The sequence below is a fragment of the Achroia grisella genome, unplaced genomic scaffold, assembly GCF_030625045.1.
Source record: "Achroia grisella isolate CSIRO2021 unplaced genomic scaffold, CSIRO_AGI_Agris_v1 utg592, whole genome shotgun sequence".
In the NCBI taxonomy this organism is placed as follows: domain Eukaryota; kingdom Metazoa; phylum Arthropoda; class Insecta; order Lepidoptera; family Pyralidae; genus Achroia; species Achroia grisella.
The window spans coordinates 1,292,481-1,312,680 of record NW_026712955.1 but is presented as its reverse complement, the minus strand read 5'-3'; the positions used below and the strand labels follow the sequence as shown (position 1 = coordinate 1,312,680).

General features: G+C 34.5%; 1 protein-coding gene across 1 annotated transcript in view; it reads left to right on the top strand.

Annotated features, from left to right (window-relative positions):
* Window positions 1-629: 629 nt before the first annotated feature.
* LOC131848796 (zinc finger protein 260-like) overlaps window positions 630-20,200 on the top strand; it is a 32,559-nt gene continuing 12,988 nt past the window's right edge. Inside the window, exons 1-4 of the mRNA XM_059198733.1 lie at window positions 630-1,101; window positions 1,825-2,730; window positions 3,595-3,798; window positions 4,096-4,231. Of these exons, the coding sequence (XP_059054716.1) occupies window positions 630-1,101; window positions 1,825-2,730; window positions 3,595-3,798; window positions 4,096-4,231 (1,718 nt within the window). The remainder of the gene's footprint in view (window positions 1,102-1,824; window positions 2,731-3,594; window positions 3,799-4,095; window positions 4,232-20,200) is intronic.

Here is a 20,200-nt window from a genome sequence, read left to right as displayed (position 1 = left end):
TCCAAACAAACTATGGAAAGCATACTAAACTTTAAGTAAACATGATTGTATTTATATAAAACTAATTATAATATTTCTGTGGTGAAATAGGTTGGTAACTCAAATGTATTTGTTTTTTATTATTATTTTCATTGTGTGGTGCCTCCTGGCACATGCATTTTTATGATTAAAGGGTCAACAACTATATAGAACTTAGTAATAATTGTGTTATCAATTTAAAGAATTTAGATTTTTTTAATTTGTATTCTTTTTAATTAGTTACAGATAGGCTAAGAGAACTCAATGTGGAGTTTGATGTATTGTAAATAAAAGTTAAGCTATAAATCCATGCTCAATGCAATATAAGTATAGTTGATCATCTAAAATAATTAAAATTGCTTTTAACATATTGTAAGTTTTTTTATTTTAACATATTAAACATTTTTCATCCTTGATGAGTAAAATTATTATAATAATTTTACATTATTTAATTTAATAATAACTATTTCGTCCCAATCTTAGATATATCTTTATCATACAATGAAATGTATGAAATACCTATATAATGTGCAGTATTATTGTATATTGTGATAGAAAATATTTTATTATAAATATTAATTTCTTTTCTAGAGAAATGAATATCATTGGAGATGAATTTTGAAACAGATGATCATAAAGTGACCATAAAACACAATGAATTTGACACACCTGACAAGCAGGAGTCTTTTGATTTACCATTATATATTGATCATAATAATAAACAAGGAAGTTTTGATGAAAATTCTATTAGTAAAGAACAGACAGTTTCGTTACATAAGAATTATATAGATTATAAAAGAGAAAGAAAAACCACAGACAAACAATTTAAGAAACAAGATATTGAACAGCAATCTGTAGACAGAGTTGGTGTGAAGAATGAGCATGTCAATATTTCCACAGATAAAACAAATATAACAAAAGAATCTATAAAGGAGGAAAATGATTCTTTTAAAAAGATATATGAGAATCATGAATGTAAGGAGGACTTGGTTGTAGGGCCCACAGACATACAAACAGACAGTGGAACCACTGAACACTTAGTACATAATAATACAAATGATTATAAAAAAGAGGAAACTGCAGGTGACTTGTTTATAGTGACATATGTCATTCTAACAAAATACTAATTTTATTTTGTAGAAATATATTATATGTATAGTATAGTACCAGAAATTTCATCATTATAAAAATAAAATAAATAAAAGCAGCCTAAAACTCCTTATAACATTAGCTATCTGCGAGTAAAAATCTCATCAATATTAGTCTAGCCGATTCAGAGATTAGCTAGAACAAACAGACAGACAGATTTATGTTTTTTTTTTATATTCCTTATATTATGTAACATTACTAAAAACCAATCAGGATGCAGGAATCGAACCCAGGGTCAAGTTAGGTAGGAGTTGGCCTTCAGCAGTTTCATTAGTTTTTCCGCAGGGTTCGAGTTCCCTTTGCACTCGACCCCATTACTAAACTCACAGCAATAAATACAAAAGTATGTATTGCAATATATAAAGTATGTATATGTTGACGACCTCGGTGGTCTAGCGGCCAAGCTCACCGTTTTACGACCGATGGTCGCGGGTTCGATTCCTCGCACGGCACAAACATTTGTATTCATGAGTATGATTGTTTGTATCGGTCTGGGTGTTTTCTATATATAATATGTATGTATTTACAAAAAAAAAATCTATGTATATGTATCAGTTATCTAGTACCCATAACACAAGCTCTAGCTAGCTTAACTTGGGTCTAGATGGCTCTGTGTGAATTGTCCTAAGATTATTATTATTATTATATTACTTTCAGATGCAGTTCACAAATGTACGCGCCAAATTAGAATAGTGATAACTGATAGAATACATATATGTGATGTATGCAAAGATGTATTTATGTCACTTGAGAAACTAGCGTCTCATATTATGACGGTACATACTAGCCGAAAACCACGTTCATATCATGTAAGTAAAAAAAAACGTGGAACAAATACACATCAGAAAGATGACGTGCATTTTGATAAGGGTAAAAGTTTATATATTTGTAATGTATGCAGAAGGTGTTACTCCACCCAAAGATGTTTGAATGTTCATAAAGTTATTCATACACATGAAAATATAAATAAGTGTGATGTATGTAAAAAATGTTTCAGTTCAATTTCGTATTTGAAATATCACATGCGTTTGCATACTGGTGAAAAGTTACACAGTTGTGACGTGTGTAAAAAATCTTTCCTTACACAGTCACATTTGAAAATTCACACGCAAATCCATTCTGGTACAAAGTCATACGAGTGTGATGTGTGCAATAAATGTTTTAGTGCAAAATCATTCTTAAATCAACACATCCGTAGTCATAGCGATGAGAAGCCATTTATTTGTGAAGTGTGTAAAAAATGTTTTAGCAAAAAAATATACTTGAAAAATCATATACACGTACACATGGAAAAAAAGCTGTATAGATGTCATTTGTGTAAAAAAAGATTCAGTAAGTATTCATATTTGAAAGGTCATATGCTTCTTCATGAAGCTAAAGATTTATATAAATGTGAAGTTTGCAATAAGTGTTATAGCTCAAGTGTATATTTGAAAACTCACATGCTCATTCATACCGGTGAAAAACCGTTTAGTTGTAAAATATGTGAAAAACGTTTTTATGTAACATCAGCTTTGAATAGGCACATGTATGTTCATACTCGGGCTCAGCCGTACAGTTGCGGTGTGTGTAAAAAAAGTTTTGATATTAAATATATGTTGAATACACACATGCGTGTTCATACTGGTGAAAAGATACACAGTTGTACTATTTGTAAAAAATATTTTTGTTCACAGTCATCTATGAAAAGACATATGTATATTCATGATAGTGAAAGGCCTATGTATATATGCGGCGTGTGTAATAAATATTACACTAGACGATCAGGTTTGAATTTGCATATGCGTATTCATACAGTAGATAAGCTATACAGTTGTGAGGTGTGTAAAAAAAGATTTACATCAGGACTACGTTTAAAACAACACATGTTTATACATACTAATGACCGGCCATATGTCTGTAATGTGTGTAAAAAGGCTTTTAATTTTAAAGCAAATTTGAAAATTCACATGTACATTCATAATGGGAATAAGCCGTATAATTGTGACCTGTGTACAAAATCCTTTAGCTCAAGTTATGGTTTAAAAAATCACAAGCTTACTCATACTAGTGAGAGACAGTATGGTTGCGATGTGTGTAAAAAAAGATTCTATACAACAAATGTTTTAAAAAAACACCTGCAATCACATACTGGTGTTAAGCCGTATGGTTGTGATGAGTGTAAAAAATATTATAGCACAAAAGCATTGTTGATAAGACACATACTGACTCATTCTGGTGTGAAGTACAGTTGTGATTTATGTAATAAATATTATTCTCGAAAAGAATGCTTGAAAATGCACATGCGTACTCATTCTGCTAACCCGTACAGTTGCGATGTGTGTAAAAAATGTTTCAATTCGCCTTCTTATTTGAAAATACATATGCGTATCCATACGGGTGAAAAACCATATAGCTGTGAAGTGTGCAAAAAGTTCTTTTTGACAGGACCAGCATTGAAGTTACACATGTCTAATCATAGCGATGATAAGCCGTACGCATGTGATCAGTGTAAAAGAAGGTTCGCTATAAAATCATTGTTAGAAAAACACATGCGTAGTCATACGGGCGAAAAGCCGTATAGTTGTGATGTGTGTAAAAAATATTTTTCGTGGCGATCAAGTTTAAGATTACACATGTTTGACCATACTGGTGAGAAGCCATTCGCTTGCGATGTGTGTAAAAAGCGCTTTACTATAAAACGATTGCTCATTACTCATATGCTAGGGCATACTAATGAAAAACCTTACTGTTGTGATGTGTGCAAAAAATGTTTTACATCAGGTAATACTTTGAGAATACACAAGCTAATTCATGCTGAAAACGGGTACAGTTGTGAGGTATGTAAAAAATCTTTCAGAACAAAAGCATATTGGAAATGCCACATGCGTGTACACACTGGCGAAAAGTTATACAGTTGTAATGTGTGTAACAAAGATTGTTTAACAGGTCAAGCTTTGAAACATCACTCGTTTGTTCATATCGATGACCAGAACAAGCCATATATTTGTGATATTTGTAAAAAGGGCTATGGTGAAAAATCTTTGTTGGAGACACACATGCGTATTCATACTGGTGAAAAGCCGTACGTTTGTGACGTGTGTAAAAAGTGTTATACGCTAAAATCCAGCTTGAGAACACATATGTCTAAACACAATGACTACAAGCCGTACGTTTGTCATATTTGCCAAAAATATTTTGGTGAAAAAAATGTATTTAATAAACATATACGCAATCACAGCCATAAGCCTTATTGTTGCGATGTGTGTAAAAAATGTTTTAGTTTAAAATCATCGTTGAACAAACATGCACGTTGCCATAAACGTAAAAAGTCGTATAGATGTGACGTGTGTAAAAAATATTTATCATCAGCAACTACATTGAAGACACATATGCTAATTCATACTGACCAGAACCGATACACGTGTGACGTGTGTAAAAAATGTTTCTGTGTAAAGTCGTATTTGAAAATTCACATGCGTCTTCATACTGGTCAAGAGCTGCATACATGTGAAGTGTGTCAGAAGAAATATTTGACCGAATATTCTATGAGACGGCACATCATGTTTAGTCATGCTGCTATATAATGTTTGTAAAACAGGTTTTGTATAAAAATAATTGTTGTATATTTTTTATTGTTATATACCTTTTCCTAAGTTGTTTGCGTGAACAGATTTGTCATATTACCTACCTTTACACTACACGTTCTGTTATGCAGCCCAGATGTCCGGTATCATTCAGCGATAATTAAAAATAATGAAAAAGTTACAAAAAAAATGGGTTTCTATTTTGCAGAGAATATAGAACTGTTGATTTTTAGTTTGTTATACTTTTTGGTTCAATTACGATTCTGTTGGTGTTCATTCAGAAAAGTTTAAAGGTACTTCTTGTAGTAGTTGTAAGAATTATTTCTATCATTAAGAGAATACGTAGTACCTAGGTTAATTTTATATTTATTGTTGTGTTTATTGATAAAAATATTAGTCAAGCTGCTTCTGGAATAAGTTTTTGTTTTTACAGCATTGTTAAATTTATTAGAATAATTGTATTTGGGTTAATTGAATTACATATATGAATGTTAGTTAAGGTTAATAAAAGTGCTGATGTTGCTTTTGCTGGACCAACTATAATAAGACTGAATAATAAAATAGTAGTATAGTTTATTACGAGGAATCTTTGTTGTAACTATTTTATTGTTAATATTTTTTTATGTTACTGATTTATATAAATGTTAATTAATGTTGTTAAAAATGTTGATGTATGGTAAACTATTGCTCACAAAAAAATCTCAAATCACAAAAAACATCCTGTTTTCTTTATTATGTGCAAATTTTGTTGTTAATATATTTCTAAGTTACGGAGTAATATATTTCTAAGTTACTATATGTATAAACGTTAATTAATACTATAGGTTGATTTATAGTTAACTATTGCTGGATTAGCAATAGTAAGCTGTTGTTTTGTATATATTATAAAAGTTTGTTATATTTTGTTAATTTTAATAAATTTATGAGTTACTGAGTTACCTAGATGTTGTTTAACTATTGATACTAGCGAATCGCGTGACTTTGACCTCACATAAGCGAACGAAAGCTCTCAAAAGGATATTTGGAAACTTTATTCGATTCCCAGCTTAACCGTACCTTTATGTCAGTATATAGATTGTATAATTTTCATCTATGGATCAATCATTAGCTATGCATATAAATTAAAATAATTTCTCAATTCGTTGTAGGTCCTGAGATTAGCCAGTTCAAACAAGCAAACACTCTTCAGTTTTATAATATTACTATCGGTGGGGGAATAGGATTATTTTTTTATTTTTTTTATTCTTTATTGCACTTTAAAAGAGTGTACAAGAGGCGAGCCTAATGCTATATGGCAATCTCTACCAGCTAACCTTTGGGTAGAATTGGTAGGATTGTTAATAATGTTATTGTTAACCTTATAGCTAATAACGTACCTTGTCAGGATGACCTCCAAACGGTTCTCCTTAAAAAACATTATCTATACATCTATACATATAAATAAAATTGGAGTGTCTGCTTGTAATATTGAAATAACCGTTTTTTACTACATGCATATGAATATAAATACGGTGCATATACCAAAATAACATTTCTGAAATCATCTGTCTGTCTATCTGTTTGTTCCGGCTAATCTCTGAAATGGATGGACTGATTTTGACGGGACTTCTTTTGGCAGGGAGCTGATGTAATAAGGAGTAACTTACGCTACTTTTACTTTCGAAAAATCCTCTAATTAACTTTTTTGTAAAATTCCACGCGGACGAAGTCGCGGGAACAGCTAGTGGGATATAAAATGCAAACTGGGATACAAAAGAAACGCTGTAATCAAGGTACATAAAGAAAGGTAGTGTAGGTATAAAAGTGATCGTTGAGAGTACGGATTGAGAGATTTAAGCATCATAATCGGAGTTTAAAACACGACAACGCACTTTAGTAATTATCAGAACGGCTTCCCGCCCGCTGAGTTCCACAGCCGTTATTATTACAGCCAGAAATGCACTATGACTGCATCTCGGAGCGGTAAACTGCATAAATATTATTGTCTTGTGCTGAAAAACAACGTTGCAGCGATACAGCAGCTGGAAATTCGTCCGCGTGGATATTTTTTCTAAAATAAAAGTAGCCTAAGTTACTACTTTTTACATCAGCTACCTGCCAAAAAAAGTCCCGTCAAAATCGGTCCCGCCATTTCAGAGATTAGCCGGAACGAACGGATAGACAGACAGACAATAATTGTATGAAATCTTATTTTGGTGTATGTACCGTATTTATATTCATATGCATGTAGTCAAAAACGGTTATTTCAATATTACAAACAGACAGTCCAATTTTATTTATAACACACTGTAAAACTATTGAATAAATTGGCCAGCGATTTAAAAGAAGAGCTTTATAAAAAAAAATTCAAAACAAAGCTTAAAAATATATTTATTATAAATTGCTTTTTTTCAATTTTTAATTACTGTAGCTCAATTCAGGATTTATGTGCATGTGCCAAATACTGTGTGTAATATTTTTATTTATTGATTTACTGTATTTTTAATGCATAAATTAAAAAAAATATATTGATATTCTGCAGTACACTTTATTTACTAGGTATTGTGCGAAATTTCATACTCTGGACAATTCACACATAGCACAATCTTATTAAAACAAGCTAGAGCTTGTGTTATGGGTACTAGACAACTGATGCAAATACCTAGATATTTTTTAAGTAATAATATGTCAGGAAAATTCACACCGCGCCAAGTCTCAAGCTAGTCAGAGCTTGTATTATGGGTACTAGACAGCTGATGCAAATACCTAGATATTTTTTAAGTAATAATATGTCAGGAAAATTCACACCGCGCCAAGTCTCAAGCTAGTCAGAGCTTGTGTTATGGGTACTAGACAGCTGATGCAAATACCTAGATATTTTTTAAGTAATAATATGTCAAGAAAATTCACACCGCGCCAAGTCTCAAGCTAGTCAGAGCTTGTGTTATGGGTACTAGACAACTGTGCAAATACCTAGATATTTTTTAAGTAATAATATGTCAGGAAAATTCACACCGCGCCAAGTCTCAAGCTAGTCAGAGCTTGTATTATGGGTACTAGACAGCTGATGCAAATACCTAGATATTTTTTAAGTAATAATATGTCAAGAAAATTCACACCGCGCCAAGTCTCAAGCTAGTCAGAGCTTGTGTTATGGGTACTAGACAGCTGATGCAAATACCTAGATATTTTTTAAGTAATAATATGTCAGGAAAATTCACACCGCGCCAAGTCTCAAGCTAGTCAGAGCTTGTATTATGGGTACTAGACAGCTGATGCAAATACCTGGATTTTTTTTTTAAGTAGTAATATCTCAGGAAAATTCACACCGAGCCAAGTCTCAAGCTAGTCAGAGCTTGTATTATGGGTACTAGACAGCTGATGCAAATACCTGGATTTTTTTTAAGTAGTAATATCTCAGGAAAATTCACACCGCGCCAAGTCTCAAGCTAGTCAGAGCTTGTATTATGGGTACTAGACAACTGATGCAAATACCTAGATATTTTTTAAGTAATAATATGTCAGGAAAATTCACACCGCGCCAAGTCTCAAGCTAGTCAGAGCTTGTGTTATGGGTACTAGACAGCTGATGCAAATACCTAGATATTTTTGTAAATAATAATATCTCAGAACAATTCACACAGCGCCATCTAGTCTCAAGGTAGCCAGAGCTTGTGTTATGTGTACTTGACAACTGTTTCAAATACCTGGATTTTTTTGTAAATAATAATCTCAGGACAATTCACACAGCGCCATCTAGTCTCAAGGTAGCCAGAGCTTGTGTTATGAGTACTTGACAACTGATATAAATACTTAGATATATTATGTAAATACATACAGCAATATCTCAGGACAATTCACACAGCGCCATCTAGTCTCAAGGTAGCCAGAGCTTGTGTTATGAGTACTAGACAACTGATGCAAATACCTAGATTTTTTTTAAGTAATAAATTCGCAGAACAATTCACACAGCGCCATCTAGTCTCAAGGTAGCCAGAGCTTGTGTTATGAGTACTAGACAACTGATGCAAATACCTAGATTTTTTTTAAGTAATAATATGTCAGGAAAATTCACACCGCGCCAAGTCTCAAGCTAGTCAGAGCTTGTGTTATGGGTACTAGACAACTGATGCAAATACCTGGATTTTTTTTAAAGTAATATCTCAGGAAAATTCACACCGCGCCATCTAGTCTCAAGGTAGCCAGAGCTTGTGTTATGGGTACTAGACAGCTGATGCAAATACCTAGATATTTTTGTAAATAATAATATCTCAGAACAATTCACACAGCGCCATCTAGTCTCAAGGTAGCCAGAGCTTGTGTTATGGGTACTAGACAGCTGATGCAAATACCTAGATATTTTTGTAAATAATAATATCTCAGGACAATTCACACAGCGCCATCTAGTCTCAAGGTAGCCAGAGCTTGTGTTATGGGTACTAGACACCTGATAGAATAATAACCATAGATCCAAAACTAATAAATAATAATATCTCAGGACAATTCACACAGCGCCATCTAGTCTCAAGGTAGCCAGAGCTTGTGTTATGGGTACTAGACAACTGATGCAAACACCTAGATTTTTTTTAAGTAATAAATTCGCAGAACAATTCACACAGCGCCATCTAGTCTCAAGGTAGCCAGAGCTTGTGTTATGAGTACTAGACAACTGATGCAAATACCTGGATTTTTTTGTAAATAATAATCTCAGGACAATTCACACAGCGCCATCTAGTCTCAAGGTAGCCAGAGCTTGTGTTATGGGTACTAGACAGCTGATGCAAATACCTAGATATTTTTTAAGTAATAATATGTCAGGAAAATTCACAACGCGCCAAGTCTCAAGCTAGTCAGAGCTTGTGTTATGGGTTAGACAACTGATGCAAATACCTGGATTTTTTTTAACTAGTAATATCTCAGGAAAATTCACACCGCGCCATCTAGTCTCAAGGTAGCCAGAGCTTGTGTTATGGGTACTAGACAGCTGATCCAAATACCTAGATATTTTTGTAAATAATAATCTCAGGACAATTCACACAGCGCCATCTAGTCTCAAGGTAGCCAGAGCTTGTGTTATGAGTACTAGACAACTGATGCAAATACCTGGATTTTTTTGTAAATAATAATCTCAGGACAATTCACACAGCGCCATCTAGTCTCAAGGTAGCCAGAGCTTGTGTTATGAGTACTTGACAACTGATGCAAATACCTGGATTTTTTTGTAAATAATAATCTCAGGACAATTCACACAGCGCCATCTAGTCTCAAGGTAGCCAGAGCTTGTGTTATGAGTACTAGACAACTGATGCAAATACCTGGATTTTTTTGTAAATAATAATCTCAGGACAATTCACACAGCATCTAGTCTCAAGGTAGCCAGAGCTTGTGTTATGGGTACTAGACAACTGATGCAAATACCTGGATTTTTTTGTAAATAATAATCTCAGGACAATTCACACAGCGCCATCTAGTCTCAAGGTAGCCAGAGCTTGTGTTATGGGTACTAGACAGCTGATGCAAATACCTAGATATTTTTTAAGTAATAATAGGTCAGGGAAATTCACACCACGCCATCTAGTCTCAAGGTAGCCAGAGCTTGTGTTATGAGTACTAACAGCTATCCAAATACAGATATTTTTGTAAATAATAATATCTCAGAACAATTCACACAGCGCCATCTAGTCTCAAGGTAGCCAGAGCTTGTGTTATGGGTACTAGACAGCTGATGCAAATACCTAGATATTTTTGTAAATAATAATCTCAGGACAATTCACACAGCGCCATCTAGTCTCAAGGTAGCCAGAGTGTTATGGGTACTAGACAGCTGATGCAAATACCTAGATATTTTTTAAGTAATAATATGTCAGGAAAATTCACACCGCGCCAAGTCTCAATAGTCAGAGCTTGTGTTATGGGTACTAGACAACTGATGCAAATACCTGGATTTTTTTTAAGTAGTAATATCTCAGGAAAATTCACACCGCGCCATCTAGTCTCAAGGTAGCCAGAGCTTGTGTTATGGGTACTAGACAGCTGATCCAAATACCTAGATATTTTTGTAAATACTAATATCTCAGGACAATTCACACAGCGCCATCTAGTCTCAAGGTAGCCATATATGTGTTATGGGTAAGACAACTGATCCAAATACCTAGATATTTTTGTAAATACTAATATCTCAGGACAATTCACACAGCGCCATCTAGTCTCAAGGTAGCCAGGGCTTGTGTTATGGGTACTAGACAACTGATGCAAAAAACTAGATATTTTTGTAAATGATAATATCTCAGTACAATACACAGCGCCATCTAGTCTCAAGGTAGCCAGGGCTTGTGTTATGGGTACTAGACAACTGATGCAAATACCTAGATATTTTTGTAAATGATAATATCTCAAGACAATTCACACAACGCCATCTAGACCCAAGCTAAGCTAGCTAAAGCTTGTGTTATGGGTACTAGACAACTGATCCAAATACCTAGATATTTTTGTAAATACTAATATCTCAGGACAATTCACACAGCGCCATCTAGTCTCAAGGTAGCCAGGGCTTGTGTTATGGGTACTAGACAACTGATGCAAAAAACTAGATATTTTTGTAAATGATAATATCTCAGTACAATACACAGCGCCATCTAGTCTCAAGGTAGCCAGGGCTTGTGTTATGGGTACTAGACAGCTGATGCAAATACCTAGATATTTTTGTAAATAATAATATCTCAGGACAATTCACACAGCGCCATCTAGTCTCAAGGTAGCCAGAGCTTGTGTTATGGGTACTAGACAACTGATGCAAATACCTGGATTTTTTTGTAAATAATAATCTCAGGACAATTCACACAGCGCCATCTAGTCTCAAGCTAGCCAGAGCTTGTGTTATGGGTAGTAGACAACTGATGCAAATACCTAGATATTTTTGTAAATAAATATCTCAGGACAATTCATACAGCGCCATCTAGTCCCAAGGTAGCCAGAGCTTGTGTTATGGGTTAGTACCCATAATCAAGGGCTACAAATACCTATTTTAAATAATAATTATCAAGACAATTTACACGGCGCCAATTTGTCCCAAGCTAAACACAACTTGTTTTGTATTACTAGACAACTGTACAAATACATAGATTTTTTTTTAAATACTTACATAATATACATAGGAAACACCCAGACCGATACAAACAATTACACTTTTTAATACAAATGTTTGAATCGTGGAATCGAATCCGGGACTATCAGAAGTAAGGCGGTGTGCTAAACTACTAAACCATCGAGACCGTAGTTTCTATTCATACGTTACCTATGATTATTTCGTACGCTTAAACGGAGTCTTATTTCGTGCAATTTGAATAATATCGCAGTTACAGAATATATAAGTCGCTGGGAGCACTCCTGAATACACAGCGTGGCATATTTCAATCTTTTGTTCGAACTTACACAATAGTATCAGAGTTAAGGCGAAGCGGGCGCACGAAAAACGTTTCCAAGTTCGAGTTTCGAGTCGAGAAATAATGAGGAATCGTTCAGTGCTCAATATAGAAGTTTTAGCTTCAATCGAGCTAAGGACTCTTTTGAATTTGTGTTTATTTTGTAGACAGACAGACAAATGGATTTTTACTGTATTTATCAATATCTGTTAGAATATATATAAAGGACATAAGACTTGTAATTGACGGACTCGGTGGTGTAACGGTTTAGCGCCTTACTTCCGATGCATGGTCTGGGATTCGATTCCTCGCCCAAACATTTCTATTCATGAATATGATTGTTTGTATCGATTTGGGCAATCTCTATGTACAATATGTGTGTATTTACGATAAATAAATGTAATTTATTTATTTGTATCAGTTATCTAGTACCCATAACACGCTTTAGCTAGCTTAACTTGGACCTAGATGGCGCTGTGGGAATTGTCCTGAGATTATAATTATAATTCCCCTGGTATTGCGGGTGCTAATGGGTGGCGATAATCACTTACCATCAGGCGAGCCGCAAGCTCGTTGTCCCAACAAACAAAGTTAGACGACATGTACAAAGAGAAGATTTAAGCACACCCAAATGATTTTTTAAAAATTCGTCAGTTACGAAGTCTACGTCGCAAAAAACTTTTAAACTACGCAACGGATTTTGATATGGTTTTCACCGTTGTGAAGGATGGAGACCAAGACGACGAGCAAATAAAACAGCACTGGTATAGTCGTAAAATATTTGTGTAATAATGACTTATCTTGTATATAAAATTCTCGTGTCACAGTTTTCGTTCCCATACTCCTCCGAAACGGCTTGACCGATTCTCATGAAATTTTGTGAGCGTATTGAGTAGGTCTGAGAATCGGCCAACATCTATTTTTCATTTCCCTAAATGTTAGGGGTAGTCCACCCCTAAATTTTTTTTTATTTTAAGGCAAAACAACGTTTGCCGGGACAGCTAGTCTTATATATAAAATTCTCGTGTCACAGTTTTCGTTCCCATACTCCTCCGAAACGACTTTTTGATAATAACTTCTATAAAAAGAAGGTGAAAATCGTATTATATAGTTATAATAATAATACCACTGGACAATTCACACAACGCCATCTAGTCCCAAGGTAAGTAGAGCTTGTATTATGGGTACTAGACTAGAGATATAAATACATAGAATTTAGTTTTTTAAATATATCATTTGTACAAAGTATAAAATAAAGTCGCTGTCGCTGTCTGTCTGTAGTATGTTTAAATCTTTAAAACTACGCAACCGAATTTGAAGCGGTTTTTTTTAAATAGATAAAGTGATTCTAGAGGAATGTTTATATGTATCATACATGTACACCCGGGCGAAGCCGGAGCGATTAGCTAGTACATATAGACGCCCAGACCGATACAAACGATCATACTATGAATATAAATGTTTTACCGTGCGAGGACTTGAACCCGCGACTATCGGACGTAAGCTATCAACTGTTGAAGTGGGAGTTTACATAAATATAATTACACATATTGAAGCGTATGTTTAGGGTGAACACCAATTATATTGAAATAACTAACTTTATTTTTCTAAATTAAATCATTTTTTTAAAATAAAAGTCGCCTAAGTTACTCCTTATTACATTAGCTACCTACCAAAAGAAAGTCTCGTCAAAATCGGTCCAGCCATTTCAAAGATTAGCCGGAACAAACAGACCGACCGACAGACAGACAAAAATTGTAAAAAATGTTATTTTGGTGTATAAATACGGTACGTATTTATATTCATATGCATGTAGTAAAAGACAGTTATTTCAATATTACAAACAGACACTCCAATTTTATTTATATGTATAGACAAAGATAGTTCACAGTGTTAATTATTACAATTACATATTGGACAATGACAATGGGCACGGAAAAAGAAAATTAATAACAATTATTGTCGATATCAAATCAATCAAAACACTGATTGAAATCTGAATTTCCAATATGTTTTTTACTTTTAATTACATACGTAGCATTATATATACATACATACGTAGTATACATTATATGGTATACCTTCACGGCTCTTATTCCAAATGGGTTTATCAAAGACATTGTTAAAGTATTAAGTGATGTGCTAAACGGCTAGACCGATATTGAGAATTATACTTCTCGTAAAAAAAATCCAAAATGATGGGTGATTTTCAACATGCTCTATTTCAATAAAAAATGAGACTCATTCATTGGCGTAGCTCAAAAAAAATTTTCCATGGCCATAGACTAAAAAACTAATTGTAAAAAAAAATATTAAAAAAATGTGCTTCTTCTCAGGATTGCATGAGAACTGGAGCTCTTAAAAATTTATATCCAAAAAATCTGAAAACTAGAATTTTCAAGCTTCAATAGTATTTTCTGTACGACCATTGTTCACTGAAATAGAGCGTGTTGAAAATCACCCATAATGTTCCCTTAATTGTTGCGGGAAGTTTATGTAATGCTATAATTACACATACATTGTACTTACACACGTGAGAAGCCGAAGTGGATCGCTTGTTTTGGTTTATACCAATATTTTATAATAACACTACACTTCGCCCCTTAACAGCATCGCTATTTGTGTGGTGTATGCCAGGTACGCGGGCCAATCGCGGAGTCGCGCGGTTTCTGTCGACTATAAAATGTTGTTGTACATTGTACTACGATAGTGAATAAATAAATAACTCACGGGAATACCTTTTACCATCGCACCGCTCGCCATCGACAGGGAATTCATCCCCACACGCTGGAACCTAAGTCTCGACAGTGAGGTTTCAGAGGAGCTTCCTCCCGCGTACATTTAGATTGTAGAATGAACTACCTGTCGAGGTTTTCTTGAGAGACTACAGCATGGGGTTTTTCAAGAAGGGTATATTAAGGTTTCTTAAGGGTCGGCAACGCGTATGTGACACCACGCGTGTTTCAGGCGTCCATAGGCTGCGGTAACCGTTTACCATCAAATGGGCCGTGTGCTTGTTTGCCACCTACGTGGTATAAAATAAAAAATCACACAGCGCCATCTAGTGGCAAACTATGCGTGCTTGTGAGACAAGAAGATATATATATCTGATTAGGTAACTCAGTGTCATATATTTCAACGACCTGCACGGCTGTCACGTGCCGTAGAGTTGCACTTACCATCAGGGGTAGGCCGTAAGCGTGTCATTCCATTTTCCTTATTGCCGGCCTATTACAGTACGCTTTAGACCTGTAGCCTTGCGACTTGTGAAGATCTAGGATTCTCGTCCTTTTTCAGAGTTCGCTATCTAGGCCAGTCAGGAACAAGTGTTAAAGGATGAAAGAGGATATTCTTAGGGGCGATGGTTTTTATGACAAGGTAGTGAGCTTTATCAATCCAGATATTAACAATTCCATTATTGCCGGATACAATCACCATGTTTTTTTGTTAAGATCTAGAGGTTCTCGTCCTTTTTCAGAGTTCGCTATCTGGCCAGTCATGATCATTGTTAATAATGAAAGATATTTTTAGGGGCGATGGTTTCATCATGATGTGCTTGCAAGAGATATTTCGATTCCATGAGTTTACAATCACCATGATGGGCTAACTGACCTGACCTCATTTTCATCTCATCACCCTCCACTGGTGCCCCACCAGCGTAAATCGTTAGCGCAGTCAAGTGCAAAAATCAATTATCATCCATTAAAAAAACATATTTCAAGATATAGGCCGTGTTAATGGAAACAAACCCATTTTCCGTCTCGGATTAGTGATATAAGTAGGTACAGGAGAGGTCGACTCTATAGTTATAACTACCGTCATTGTGTTTACAGATTAAAAATAATAGAAGCGTAGCACTGCTTACGACCGATACGACATATGTACTATATTATAATTATGCTATGATTTTTTTCTTCATATGTCTTCACCACTCGAAATTGTAATAATGTAGTCGGAGGCATAGAAATCTGCCTGACAGACTTGTAGGTTAGAGGTTTCGCCTTACTCCCGATAGTCGAGGGTTCGATTCCTCACGCGGTACAAAGACTTATATTCATTAGTATAACTGTTTGTATTGGTCTGGATGTTTCTATATATATATTATGTTATATTTATAAAAAAAATGTATCTACATATGTATTGATATCAGTTGTTTAGTACATATAAGACTAACTCTACTTAGTTTGGGGCTAGATGGCGCTGTGTGAATTGACCAGAGATATTATTATATAATAATAATCTCAGGACACAGCGCCATCTAGACCCAAGTTAAGTTAGCTAAAGCTTGTGTACCGTGGGTACTAGATAACTGATACAAGTATATAGACATATGTTGTTTCGTAAATACATACATATATACATAGAAAACACTCAGACCGATACAAACAATCTTGCTCATGAATACAAATGTTTGTGCCGTGCGAAGAATCGAATCCGCAACCATTAGATGTAAAACAGTGCGCTAAACCTCTAGACCACCGAGGCCGTCAGTAATTATTGTTGTTGTATAAGTAACCCTTGATATGCTGATATTTCGCTGAGCATATTTGAATTCAACATGTCGGAGGGAGAGCATGTCGCCATTTCTGGTAATTTCACCTCTTGTAATTCATTATATACTAATTAAATAATATCTGTATGACAGATAAGATAAAATTATAATGTATCTACATAATCATATCATGTTTAATATATATATGTTTAATATAACTAAATATGAGATGACGTAATATGTAGCTCTGTGTGTGCATATAGTGTTTGTACGGTACGTCACCGTACGACCATCAGCATTTTACACAGCTTATTAACATCAGAGTCCTTGTCAAGTGGTCTGTAATGTAAAACAAAAGAGATTACATGTGGCTAAAATATTTAATATAAAACAAACTCTAGAATATAAACACCTCTTTGGGCACTATGTTGATCACGCCACAACCCCAAAACTTGCTGATTCCACATTTTGCACTTTTTTTATGGCGTGATCAACAAAGTGCCCAAAGAGGTGTTTATATATATATAAACATATAACAATGTGTAAAGAATAATTAAAAGAAGATTATGAATAATAGTTCTTCTTTTGATTCTTTTTGTAATCCAATGAAGTGAAGTCAAAGCTTACTGCCACCTGTGGTATTTTCATGTTTTTAGATAACTATTGAATGCCCATCACTTTCTCTACGTCTGTATTTATTTGTTCAGCAAAAAGAAGTTTCATATGAGGCTTTTATAACTACTGCAGTTATATATTGGAGGACACTTCTGAATTTTTTTATAGCACAGAGGACAAATGAGCATGCGGCTCCTCTGATGGTAAGTGATTACCGCCGCCCATGAGCACCCGAATTGCAAGTGCGTTGGCGACCTTTTAAAAAGGTATAAGCTCTTGAAGGTTTCAATATCGTATCGGTTCGGTAATACCATTGCTGGAAGGTGATTCCACAATGTGGTTGTGCGTCACAATAATAATATAATAATAATATCTCAGGACAATTTACACAGCGCCATCTAGTCCCAAGCTAAGCAGAGCTTGTGTTATGGGTACTAGACAACTGATATAAATATATGGATACATTTTTTTTGTAAATAAATATATATTATATATAGAAAACACCCAGACCGATACAAACAATCATACTCATGAATACAAACGTTTGTGCCGTGCGAGGAATCGAACCCACGACCGTCGGATAGTAAAGCGGTGTGCTAAACCACTAGACCACCGAGGCTGTCACTGAACAAAAAGAAGACTTGAGACTTTTGTGTTATATATATACCAATAATAATGTTTTCTGCGGTTTGATATTAAAAATAATGAAAATTACAAGAGGATTATAGAACATATATAAAATAGCAGATATCTATATTCAAAATTAGCAAGCAAACGCTTTTAATTTAAACAAGACTCAGCAGTTTGAGTTTAGTTTTGTTCCCCATTGATCCTGGATTATGCATCATTAATTTTAATTAAATCCCTCGCAATACTGATACTCCGTGACGTCACGTCCTACGACGCACGACGTCGCGCGTCAATCAAATATAGATTAAGCCTGATTTCATACGGTCCTTCTTTGGAGCCCCATCTCACTAGTAACTTTGAGATGATAGCACAAAAGTTTTATATAAAATCGAGATATTTTGACGGACTCGATGGTTTAGACATCGTTTTTCGACTGTCGACTTCCGATGGTGCAAATATTTATCATGAATATGACTGTTTTTATCAGTCTGGGTGTTTTTATGTATATTACATATCATATAAAAAAAAATATAAGTAAAACTAAAGCCAATTTACTGCTCACCTGTATTACATTTATGTTTTATTCTGTATATATAGTATTTATTATAAAAAGTAGGCTTTAGTTAATCACATGCTTACTTTTGAGATAACCAAAATAATACAGAGTAGATTACTATAGTGTAGTATACACTTGATTACTCTATATTCGTTACACTATACATTATGTAATTACAAAAAAAAATGTATTTATATCAGCTGTCTAGTAACCATAACACAAGCTCTGCTTACCGTGGTACTAGATGGCGCTGTGTTAATTATCCAGGAAAAAAAAGAGACGCACTTGAGTTCTAAAATATTTAACTGGCCGCTAATAAATCGAGAATTCATTAAAAAAAAAGAATGAATTGTTGTAATAATAATAATAATACTTTATTTGCCAAATCTAGATAAACAATAAGGTGTTTACAATATGTTGTCGAGATCCGTACATTAACCTCATAAGAGGTGTGTAAAATTTCAATTTAGAGGTACAATTTATGTTTAATAAAATAAAATATAATAATGTTAATAACGTTAAAAAATATCATAAGAATTAGACAATGTACATCGCTTTTTCTGCATTAAATAATTATTTATACTCACACGCGTCATAGAACATTTCTCGAAAATTACTCCTAGACAAAGATACCCTTCTTAGTACTGTCCCTGCGTGGTCAGTCCTGAAGTTTTGAAGTAATGACCTGCCTCTATTCCCTGTACTTTCATCTTCAAAACCTAAATACATTAGTAATTTATAAACTTCTTTAATATACATTATTTATATTAAACGGGTGGTATAATTAAACGGGTCTTCTTACATTGACATCGCTGTTACTCCACTTAGCTCATGACCACGGCTAGTGCAACCTAGTCGAAACTTCGAGAGAACCTTTATTTTCCATAAAATTATTCGTGTTAAGACCCGGTTAATAATATTAATAATCTAAATATATTATATCATAGTTGTACTCGCGACTTCGTCCGTGTGGAATTGAACAAAAAAGTTAATTAGAGAATTTTTCTAAAATAAAATTAGTCTAAGTTACTCCTTATTACATCAGCTACCTGCCAATAAAAGTTCCGTCAAAATCGGTTCAGCCATTTCAGAGATTAGCCGGAACAAACAGACAGACAGACAAAAATTGTACAAAATGTTATTTTGGTGTATGTATCATATTTATATTCATATGCATGTAGTAAAGAACGTTTATTTCAATATTACAAACAGACACTCCAATTTTATTTATATGTATGTATAGACTACTAAACAATAAAATAAAGCTACTGTTAGCGACTGTACGCCACCGTCTTACGAACAGGCGGCCCTTCTAGCTCCCTTCAAAGGAGTTTTCTAATAAATCCCCTAATGATGCAACTGGATTTAGTCGCAGATGGTCCATCTGTGCGGGGATGACTGCTCATACACTGACTACTGTCCTGTCATACGAGAGTATTATTTAATTTCTTATGTTTTTGTTGATGTAGTTGATGTTGGAGAAGGATGGAAAGAATTAGCTGGAAGGATAAAGTAAGAAACGAAGAAGGGTAAAAGAAAAAAGGCAGATATTGAACACAATAGAAAATAGACGAGGAAAAATGTTAGGACACTTGATACGGAACGATGATCTCATGAAAATTATTATCGAGGGAAAAATAGAATGAAAGAGAGGGAGGGGAAGACTAAGACACAGCTACATCAAACAAATTAAGGAGAAAATGGGAGTCGTGACATATCAAGAGTTAAAGAGCATGATGGCAGATCGCGGAAAGTGGCAAGAGCTCCACCGACA